The sequence below is a fragment of the Gobio gobio genome (genome assembly GCF_949357685.1).
Source record: "Gobio gobio genome assembly, chromosome: 5".
In the NCBI taxonomy this organism is placed as follows: Eukaryota; Metazoa; Chordata; class Actinopteri; order Cypriniformes; family Gobionidae; genus Gobio; species Gobio gobio.
The window spans coordinates 64,943,079-64,954,327 of NC_137101.1; the positions used below are offsets into that span (position 1 = coordinate 64,943,079).

The window sequence follows — 11,249 nt, forward strand, 5'->3', positions numbered from 1 at the left end:
TGACTTGTGTACAAGTAAGAAAGTACTATGTTTTTAATGTAATTAAGTATTCAAGGTAAAAAAAAACGTTTATTTATGAAATGTAGTGCATTAAGCCGTATGACATTATAAATTATGCTTTGGAATGTAATGAAGTAAAACTGTTCCAAAGAAAAACACTGATAAAATATATACTTGAAAAATGTACTGGAGTAGAAAGTAAAAATACTTAAGTACTTATTGATTATTATTATTATTATTATTATTAGTAGTAGTAGTAGTAGTAGTAGTAGTAGTTGTTGTTGTTTTTGTATTTCAGTATAATTCTACCAATTGTAATTTTGGTATTGGTAAGATTTTAAAGTTTTATTTTTAGAAGTCTCTTCTGCTCACCGAAGCTAAATTTATTTAATTAAAATACATCTACATTGTGAAATATTATTACAATTTAAAAGAACTGTTTTCTATGTGAATATACAGTAAAGTGTAATTTATTCCTGTGATCAAAGCTGAATTTATCATCATTACTCCAGTCTTCAGTGTCACATGACTCTCACTGATCATTCTCATATGAGGATCTGATGCTATTTCTCTCAGGATTCTTTGAATAGAAAGTTGTTAATAAATGATGGCTCACAAACTGTATTTTCGAATGAATGTATCTTTTTTTAAGAAGGGCATTTGAGACAAAACGAAAGATGATGATAAATCATCTTGGAAGTGATAAATTGGATCAAATATATGAGTGATTAAAACAGTGTGCTACAGTCATCAGTAACTATAATAAAGACAAAAGAATAACAATTAGAGTCATATCCCGGCCGGACAGGTGTGGATGTGTACAGGGGAGTGGTTTGTACCACAAAACAACAGATACAATAGATTGAATGGATGTGTAGAAGATGTGAAGGGAGGTGACGCATATTGGATGTGGATGTTTATTATGAAAAAAATCTTGTTTTCTTTAAACAGGCATTAACAAGGATTGGCCTTCTTCATCAGTCTTCACTGGTGGCTTTTTGACATCATCATCTGCAGAAAAATGGAGAATTTCTTATTTCTTAACAGACCTTTCTTATATGAAGTAACAGAGTAACCAAATAACACAGAAAAGGTTATGACTGTAACCAACGCTAGCATTTGCTTCATTAATGTTAGCTTACCGGCCGTCTTGTCGCCTTCATTTGTTGTACTCTTGCTGGTTTTAGGCTTTAACAAGGATTGGCCTTCTTCATCAGTCTTCACTGGTGGCTTTTTGACATCATCATCTGCAGAAAAATTGAAAATTTCTTATTTCTTAACAGACCTTTCTTATATGAATTAACAAAGAGCAAATAACAGAAAAGGTCTCAGATTATGAGTGTAACCATGGCTCCCAGAGAAGGGAACGGTCCTGCGTGATTGTGTCTAAGGCACATGTCCAACCAACTGTCATTGGTGCAACCTCACCACGTGGTGGATGAAGACGGCATACAGCAGAAGATACAAAGGGTACCTGGAACACAACAGTGTCATCTTCTGATTGGCTGAAGCAAGTCACTCACAGGCAGGCAGAGTCTTGTTCCCTTCTCAAGGTCACGGCGGCGTGATTGGCTTGCTTTTTTTCTTATCAGTGCCAATGAGACTCAAATAACTGTCGTTTTTTATCATTCAGGCAAGTGTTATACATCATTATAATCTGTTAAGTTTCTATTTTTTTTAGTACAGTCACAATAAAAACAAATTGTTGTACTTTTTGCAAAATAAAGAAATCAAACATGATGCGCGATCTGCAGCCTCTCTGTCAAAGACGTTCATTCAGATAGTCTTCAGAAAATGACCTCTAGCTTAGTGAAAACTTGTCTCACAAACATGAGACATATGTCTAAAGGAACGCTGAAATGTAGGGTTTTAAACACTGTAAACCAAATGAAATGAAAAAAAAAAATTCTGTGTTTATGTAATCTGTTTGAAAGCAGAGAGATGTTAGTAGTTCCTGAGCGGCTCATTATTAGTGGTGTCAACAATAATCGATTCAGCGATGCATCGCAATGCGGGGCATGCACGATTCAGCATTGATGCGGCAAAGTGCCATAATCGATTATGTCACCGTTTATTTTCTGGCCTTGAGTTGGACAATAAAGTTGTGAAGTTTAAATTACTTCCAGGGTCATAACAACAACAATCAAGATGGCTGAGGCGGAGGGAGATGACCGCGATAGACGGGTAATTAAAAACGCACCCAAAGCTTGGAAAGCGGACATCTGGGCACATTTCGGATTCTGACGCCGGCTTCACACCGCACGCGGTAGCAGGGCAGGAGCGGTGGGTACGGAGAGCGGGAGCCCGTGGATTCACACTGGCAGCGTTTGTCTCGCGCAGCTCGTATATTGGAAATAGAGACAAATATTGAACAGTCACATTTTCCGGTCTTCTCCTCCGAGCCCCGTCTGTCTCGTGCTTTGATTTATGATGGGCAGTGCTGCAAATGCGACCGTGTTCCCCTCTGTCCCAAACACACATGCATATAACTTGTTCTATATAAGTAGTTCACATGATAAATGTAAGTTAACATTAAAGTGAATATATGCTTCTAGTTTTAATCATTTAAACAGGCTTTTGAAGTTTGGGCAAAAACTTCTGGCAGTGTTGTGTTTTAAAAAAATTTAACAGCTCTGGATGTCATATGGTGACACACGGGGCACTTCACTACATGATTTCATGGTGAAATTTGTTATTTTCCATGTTAATCTGGTCAGTTTTGATCAAGAACAATCCACTGTGGCTTTAAATCAGCGTGAGCAGCGCGGCAAAAATAGACTCGGCGCCGAAACGATCGCGGCACTGCTGCTTCTTCTCCTGCGATGCGCTGCCGCGCCGCCTCTGCGTGCAATGTGAATGCTCTAATCTGTTAACATGGGCGCAGAAAAAAATATGCGCTGCTTACGCCCTGCTAACGCGCCTGCCACACTAAAATCAAGCCCGTTGGCAATACAACTAACTTCACGAACCATGTTTATCGTTGGCATCCTGAGTTGGCTTCAACAACAACATCAACAACACAAAAAGTTGACACATCCCAGCCAAGAATTGACGAGTCGCCAGTGTCAACGTTACTGTGTGTGTTGCACTGAATATTTGTATTGCTGGGTGCCTGGGTGGTGGTTGTTGTTACAATAGTGTGACTGTAATTACGGATTAATATTTGCACAGGAGTTCATGAAGTGCCCTGTCTTAGAGCTTTTTACTGTGTGTAAAAAAAAACACTTATGTTCACTGCAGGAAAAAGTTGGCTTAGTTGGTTATTATTGCTCTATATAATTTCAAATGGTTCTAAAGCAGAGAGAAGAGAAACATTTATCATTCAAAGCACTGAAAGCAGTGATTTATGTTTTCTTTTTCAGGTTTGAAAATGCCATATCCAATACCCTGTACCATTAAATTTTATTTTATTTAATGACATTTATGTCAAAGATACAGGAGAGTGATAATACACACAAAGCAGCCAATACAATCTTTTGTTCAATATCTGACTGCTTGTATTGCCTCATGACTGATTAAAAATTTGCCTTGTTGTGTGCAGTAGAATTTTGATGCATTGCAATGCATCGTAGAATCGAATTGAATCGAATCGTTACCTGGTGAATCGTAATCGAATCGAATTGTGAGGGCAGTGCCAATGCACACCCCTACTCATTATACACTAATGTGACCACGCCCACGAAGCCCGCGCTCTATTGAGATTCAAATACTGAGGCTCCGGAGTCGACGCCCACACATCACATCAGCTCAAACAAACACATCAAGTACTTCATTCCTACTTAAACTACATCGTTTTGAGACGCGTTTAATAATCATGGAATAATTCTCCATGAAAAGCTGTTAATTTCTGAAAGTAACGATCCCCCGCTGTGTGTAAGTAGGCAAAGTTTACTCTGTAAGCATCTGTGAATATTAAAAGATAAAACTTGCGCGAGGACGCACTGAAGCTTTCTTTGTTTAAATTAGCTCAAAATTACTGTCAGATGTAAGTAATTACCTTGACAAACTATACATCATTTAAAAGATCTAAGACTCCATTTTTGACCTCTGTTTTATTCTCAAAGTCATATAGTGACCGTAATTTGTTAATATGTGTCAGGATGAATATGAAAACCGTCGGTACCTTCTAAAGATTGTAATATGAGCATCAGCTGATCTCATTCATAAAAAACTCTTCATACTTCATACTGACAGCCGGAGGGCGCTCCGTGCACATGTAGTCCATATATAGCACGCACGAAGAAGATACCATGTGACATTGACATAAATAGCTTCCAGAAATCGCTCTAACATGTAGATAGACACGTTTGAAGATAATAAACACACAATCGCGACAATGTATTGCTTATCTGTGTTATTTATACCATGTTGGGTGTTTTCATAATAGATTATATTTATAATGCAATGCTACTCAAGCTTTTATAATTATGCAGAATATTGTAAAATATATTTTCTATCTGATTTTTTGATCCAAAGCCAATAGAGATCACATAAGGTTATTTAAAACATGACTTGTGATATAAAGTAAGTTTGGAGTAAAAACTTGGTATTAATCTCATTAGCTAATTGTTGTGTTTTAATAAATTGGTGTAATAAATCATAAATTATAGTTTAATAAATCATAAATTGTTGTTTTATGTGAATGAGTAGGCTCAATGATTCTCACATCAATATAAAGAAAAAACTCTATGAAAATACAAGATGGAGTCAAAAGTCTTGTGAACAGATATCTATTGTGTGTTTTGAGGCCTTCATTGTAAATTTTTTTTTTTTTCTTCTAAACCGTGCATTAAAAATGTTCTCTCAAAAATACAAGCATGTACATACATGTTGCTCACATATTATGTTAGCCCAGTTTGTGCTAAATACAGTGTAATTACACTTTTGTCATTAATGTGTTTATACGCAACTGAAAAAAACACAAATGTCAGAGCAGGTCAAAACTTCTAAAGGGCCCCAAAACAGCTCAGACTCCAAGGGGTTAAAGTAACTTCACATAATCCCTTTCAATGGATGCTGTAACTGTAACTGTAGATGGTCTTGATCGGAAATGCTTAAGTTGGACAAACTGAGTGTGATTTTGATATACTAACTATTATCAATGTAGAGAGCAGATTTCCTTGGGACCACAGGAGGATCTGGTGTGCCAGACTGCAAATAGACTGCAGACCCACTTGAAGATTTATGTACGAGACTACCGACGTGTTGTCTCGGAGGATAAGACGATAATCGCCTGTGTTCTGTGAGATAGTACCCTAGTGTTAAGAGTTCAGACATTGTCTCCAGGAAAGATCTCTCCATAGACCTCAAGTTGAGCCACAGTCTAGAACCAAACCCCAACTGTGAGGGATCTGTCGGAAGCATCTTGTGATAACACAAGGTCTTTGCTGAAGATATAAAATGGAGACGCAAACCCCGTCCCTCTTGGGAACAAGGAAGTACTATATGAGACCATTAGTTAAGGGTAAATCTCCAACTTTGTTTTTTTTTTTAAACATCACAATGTCCATTTCTGCAATATCTGAATCTATATTCTGTGCTAAATTATCCTATTCCCTTTCAATCGAGGGCTTTGTATAATAATCTTTTGATTAAAAACATGACGTCACTAGTAACCCTTGGGCATAGAAAGTTGGTATATTGTAACGAATGTGATCGTGTTTGCTTATTCACACACTGTGGTACAACAGCTTACCTGTGACTTCCACAGTTAGAGGATCAGTCTCTTGCATGATAGAACCGAGTCTTGGCTCTCCTGGCTCTGCTTCTGACACTAAAACAAAAGGTTTAAAACAATGGTCATATTTCTCACTGCAAATCTCCCCTTTTTACAAAGCTTTCTGATCAAGTCGAGTCAGTTTCATGAATGTAGTGCTGAGTCATCTGGTACCATTAATTATCCAAGGGCATTTTTCATTGATCAGGTGTACACCATGCTCTTTATTAATATGAATTCTTCTAATTCTAATATTTACTCAATGACAGTCCTACCTTTTGATTCTGGTGTGTTGGGCTCATGACGGGTGCTTGGTAACGCTACTGAGCCTGGCTCTTCACTGTTAGCGGCAAACTCAACTAGAGGCGGCTGCTGAAGAGCTACAAGAAAAGGTTTGATACATGAACGCTGGTTTTCAGACAGCGTTGTTTTGCACGGCCGCTAGCATCTTGCACGGCCGTCTCATCGTCTTCATTGGTTGTACTCTTGCTGATTTCAAGGAAAAAGGTTCCTTTTTTATTCTTGCCTTTTCAGCGCCACCTTTGCCCTTTCTATTATTGCCCTTCCCTGCCTTATTTTTTGCCCGCATATCTCCAACAACTGACTTTTTTTGGTAACACTTTACTTTAAGGGGTGTGCATAAGACTGACATGACACCTTCCTAATCTTGACATGACACAGTTTGTATGTATGTTTACGACAAGTGTCATTAACCCTCGTGCACTGTTCGATTTCTGGTTACACTCGTTATGGTCCAAGTCAAATTGACCCTAATTGGATTCAATACAATTCCCCAAAAATCACACTATGAAAAAACACATACAATCAGGTACAAACAATTCACTTTTAATATCAATACTTTTCACACTTTACAAAGAATAAATATCTGAATTTACGATTTATAAAAATACTTTTAACCATTTTTATTTTTATTTTTAAGATTGGCCCTCAGGACACTTGCCTTTATACATTTAGAAAAATAATATCTTAGTCTAAACCTAAAGTAATCTTGACCAACTATATAGCATTTTAAAGCTTTCAGACTCTAATTTTCCTATTTGGTGACTGATTTTCAAAAGAGATGACAGAGCAATAGATAAATAGCGATAGATTCGTCATTTGTGATGCGGTACCAAACTATAACGCACGTTTTGACTCTTTCCATATGTTTTTTTTATATGCATTTTAGAAATTGAATTCAAATCAAATATTAACATTACTGCCCAAACTACTTCTGAATAGAATGTCTACTTCATAGATATTTTGAAAAGTATGAAAATATAACGTTCAGATCACTCAAACCATATATGGAAATCGAAGAGTCTACATGTCATCTAGTGGAAAACGTTGGTACTGCGCACAAAAACATTTTTTTGTTGAGATATCAAGCTAAAATTTGGTACAGAATTTGTTCAGATATTTAGCTTTGATTTTCTTGAAGTTTTAGAATTGAACATGTTTTGTAAAATGTATATTTTATATAAAATATAAAAATGTATATTTGTTATATATTTTCATGTTATAGAAGTTTATGAACTTGTTTAAACTTCACTTTTAGAACTTATACAGTGATGGCCGATTTCAAAACACTGCTTCATGAAGTTGTTAATAGTTGAAGAGCTCTGAGATGCACAAAGTGTTTTGTATTTTGTGTCTGTACAGCTGCTTTTGAATAGCTGTCCTATACGGGTCAAATTGACCCACAAACAACAAGAGTGTATAAAATTTTGATATGCACATTTCACAACGCATCAGCATGTTGAAACTTTGCATGCATGTTAATGACCCTAAATGAGAAAAGGTCACACAATTTCAAGAAAAACAATGTAGGTTAGATAGTATTTCAGATAGATTGAAAAAATTAATTATAGCTCATTTTTACCATTTGTGACATAAAAAATATTTCTGTATTGAAAAAATGGGGAAAAGCTTTTTTTTTTTTAGCTTCATAGGTTAGTAAAAAACTAAAATAACAAAATATAACCAAGAAATGTTATTATTTTGGGTCTCTACAATTGCCTTAGAACATTAAAATATGAGGGTCAAATTGACCCGTGAACATCACGAACGTAACAGTACTTTTGTGTGTATATGTCAAAACACATCAGCATGTTGAAACTTTGCATGCATGTTCATGACCCTAAATGAGAAAAAGTCACAAAATTTAAAGAAAAAAAACATAGGTTATCTGATATTTCTGACAACTTAAAAATCCAAACGGGTCAAATTGACCCGCAACATAACACAAGGGTTAAGTGTCATTCGCTCAATTATGTCATTTTTTTTATGCAAATATGACATTATTTGTTAACCCATAAAGCTAAGTCGTTTCTTAAGTTTGATAATTAATCTGCTATGTCATGTTTATGACAGATGTATGTTGTCTTGGTAATGTCAAGTTGTCATGACAAAGACACTATTTGAGATGTCTTAGTTACTGTATAACAACTTGATATAAGCCAATACATCATAACCTGTCAATGTCATCTTTGCATTAAAATGACATAATTGAGCGAATGACACTTAATGACACTTGTCATAAACATGCATACAAACTGTGTCATGTCATGATTATGAAGGTGTCATGTCAGTCTTATGCACACCCCTTCAAGTAAAGTGTTACCCTTTTTTTCTTTAGCAAGGTGCCGCTGTTGGCGGAGTCAAAAGGCAATGGCGCCATCATGAACCTGCACTCTGCGGAAAAACAGACCGGCCCACCAGGAATTCTCCCAGTGCTCCTGATTAGCCAATCCGGGAGTCAATCTAGGTTACCATAGAAACTGAAGTGGTTTGCCGATTGCTGTTGTGATATTCGCGACCAGCACTGAACACACACTTTGGCCGATACAACTTTAAAAGTATTATTATTCTAAACTTTTCAACAAGTTCGGTATGCTCTACAAAGGAATTGCTGATCTCTAGTGATGCGTCTAATTTTTTAGTAAATTCCCTGATATTCACATTTGTATTTCATCACCATCAAATCAAAAACAACGTTCAGAAAGGGGTATAGTAGCAAAGCATATCTGAAAATGATCTTACTCTGTATTTGTGACCTGGAGGCTCTGGTGGTTTCACCGTCCCTTTGGGAATTCCTAAAACAGGTCAAAGCACTGGTAACTAACCATTGCTGTGATCACATTTAATACATACACATTTAGTTCTGGTTAGACGGTTAAATTAATAGGCTTTGTAACATACCGTTCTGGAAGAGGCTCAGCCGGGAGCTTAAGAGACAAGAAACTTAATTTAGTGTTTATACATGAATGTCATATTGAACTGCAAAAGTAAAATATATAGATATATACCTTCAGCAGTCTCAGTGCAAAATGCAGACAGTTGTTTGTGCGGAGATTATATTCCTCAGTATATTTCATCTCTGACTTCACTAAATTTGAGAAATCTCCAGGTATGTCGGACGTCAAACGGGAAACTTCATACGCTTTTCCATTCAGGAAATTTGTCACACTTTCTTTAATCACAGTGGCACTCTGCTGTGGCAAAAGTAACTTTGGGATTTTTTCATACCATTTTGTATCTGAAGGGGCTGCAAGAAAAACAACATTTACTCTATGTTCACGTGACTTAGTTTGGTTATACCAGCATTTTCAGTGTGTTTAAGTATATTTCTTGCCTGTAAATGAAATGACTTCTTCGTTTCCACAGTAAATCCCAGCATGATAAGATGGGCTGCCACTCACATTCATGTTCCTCAAAATGAGATCACCTTCTCTTAGCTTTGATATTTCTTGATCAGGAATGTCCCCCTCGGCCTTCATAATCTGGTTAAAATTTTCGTGGGTGCCAGATATCAGGTGGTCAAACTCTTCCCGGGTTACCATCATACCTAGTGAAAAATAACATTGTGTGTGTAAGGTTATTTTAAACTTGCTTTTTTAGAGCATACCGTTTGCTACGCAGACTGCAAGAGTAATACGAATGAGAAAATTCACACTAGAAATCTGTAATGATATACCCTACCGTTCAAAAGTTTGGGGTCAGTCATTTTCTTTTTTTGAAAGAAAATTAATACTTTAATTAGCAATTAATACTTTATTTAGCTTTTTATGTTAAATTGATAAAAAAGTGATAGTTAGAAAAGATTTCTATTTTGTACTTTTTAACCTTTTGTTCATCAATGAATCCTGAATAAGTATCACAGGTTAACCAACTGTTTCCAACATTGAGTATCAAGTCAGCATATCAGAATGATTTCTGAAGGATCACGTGACACTGCCCAGCAAGCAATCTTGTGTCCTAATAGCGTCCAAACACAGTCTCTAGGCTAAAACAAGGCAGAATTTGGGCTGATAGTGAAAATCTAACCAAAGCCCAAGAATAGACTGGTTATCTAGAACATGAACTAAGAAATAATCGTGTGTTTAATCATTAGTATTAACCTCATTTGTCCAAATGTAGAGTTACAGAAAAATATGAAGACAACAATAGTAGCACACAGTAAGTTAACAATAAAACTATGCAAACATCAAAATATACATCTAATAAGTATTCAGTAACTTCTACTTACCAATGTGATTGTTATGAAGAGTGTGTCAGTCAGTAAAAGAAAGCTGTTTTTGGGACTACAGCGTATTATATAACTGCCACGTTGTTCTCTGTGGGCGTTATTACATCCAGCGTTAGAATTTACTTTCTATTTTCACTTTGGCAAGTGTGTGAGAGAGAGAGAGAGAGAGAGAGAGAGAGAGAGAGAGAGAGAGAGAGAGAGAGAGAGAGAGAGAGAGAGAGAGAGAGAGAGAGAGAGAGAGAGAGAGAGAGAGAGAGAGAGAGAGAGAGAGAGAGAGAGAGAGACTTTGACTTTAAGATCACTTTATTTACAAAAATGTTAAAGATATAACATTTTTAGTAAAACATAATATTAATAAAAAAATAAAATTCCCCTTTTATGATCAAAACTCACTCATGCATAAAATTGGAGACAGCCATCAATGTCAACATCACAAATAACATTCTTTATGCCCCATTTACATCTGAAACCATCCAAGTCATTAACCAACTTATAATAGTTAAACTCTATATTTATACGGGATTTTATTAACCCCTGTAACACTGCAACCACATCAGTTAATCCACCATTATTCAATTTTCTCTTTCGTGACAACCAAATTGACATTTTTGCTTGCCCAAATAAAAAATTTAATAAAACATGAACTTCTTTTTTTTTCCTGCTGTACTTGGGCCCATAAATAAAAAACATAGGCATAAAAACTTCCCCAGGGTCTGACACCACTCTTCTAATTTGTTAAATAATGGCTTTAATCTAAAACAGTCAAAAAACAGATGAAAAACTGTTTCCTGCATCCCACAGAACAGACAGCCCTCCCCTACCTGTGGGTCAAGGTGTGCTCTGTGTCTGTTTGTAGCTATTATCCCATGCACAATTCTCCACTGAAGGTCTCCAGACCTTTTCTCTATAGGAGTCTTGTACAGGGACCTCCAGCAGCCTTTAGGGGAAGCTCCTGGCCCAAAAACCTCCTGCCACTTGGACTCTCTTACACTCTCAAGCGATTTA

At 36.4% G+C, this 11,249-nt stretch overlaps 1 protein-coding gene across 2 annotated transcripts; it reads right to left on the bottom strand.

The window, feature by feature from the left end:
• Nucleotides 1–332: 332 nt before the first annotated feature.
• On the bottom strand, nt 333–10,378 carry LOC307127209 (uncharacterized protein). 2 transcript variants are annotated; one of them, XM_079818321.1, is made up of 9 exons: nt 10,245–10,378; nt 9,351–9,563; nt 9,025–9,263; nt 8,918–8,943; nt 8,759–8,811; nt 5,992–6,096; nt 5,696–5,773; nt 1,143–1,247; nt 333–1,011 (listed from the first exon to the last, which is right to left on the bottom strand). In XM_079818321.1, the coding sequence occupies exons 2-9, from the start codon at nt 9,559–9,561 to the stop codon at nt 944–946; spliced, it is 885 nt and encodes a 294-aa protein (XP_079674447.1). In that variant the 5' UTR covers nt 9,562–9,563; nt 10,245–10,378; the 3' UTR covers nt 333–943. The 2 variants fall into 2 exon arrangements, 1 of the variants encoding a protein (XP_079674447.1); XR_013816607.1 differs by having other exon boundaries at nt 629–1,011; nt 1,143–1,474; nt 10,245–10,355.
• Nucleotides 10,379–11,249: the final 871 nt, after the last annotated feature.

Coding starts and splice junctions, on each gene's coding strand:
- LOC307127209 (XM_079818321.1), bottom strand. CDS start 9,561: ATGATGGTAACCCGGGAAGAGTTTGACCACCTGATATCTGGCACCCAC. Junction 8,944..9,024: donor TTGCACTGAGACTGCTGAAG/GTATATATCTAT, acceptor TTGTCTCTTAAG/CTCCCGGCTGAGCCTCTTCC. Junction 6,097..8,758: donor CTCCAGGTCACAAATACAGA/GTAAGATCATTT, acceptor CTTTTCTTGTAG/CTCTTCAGCAGCCGCCTCTA.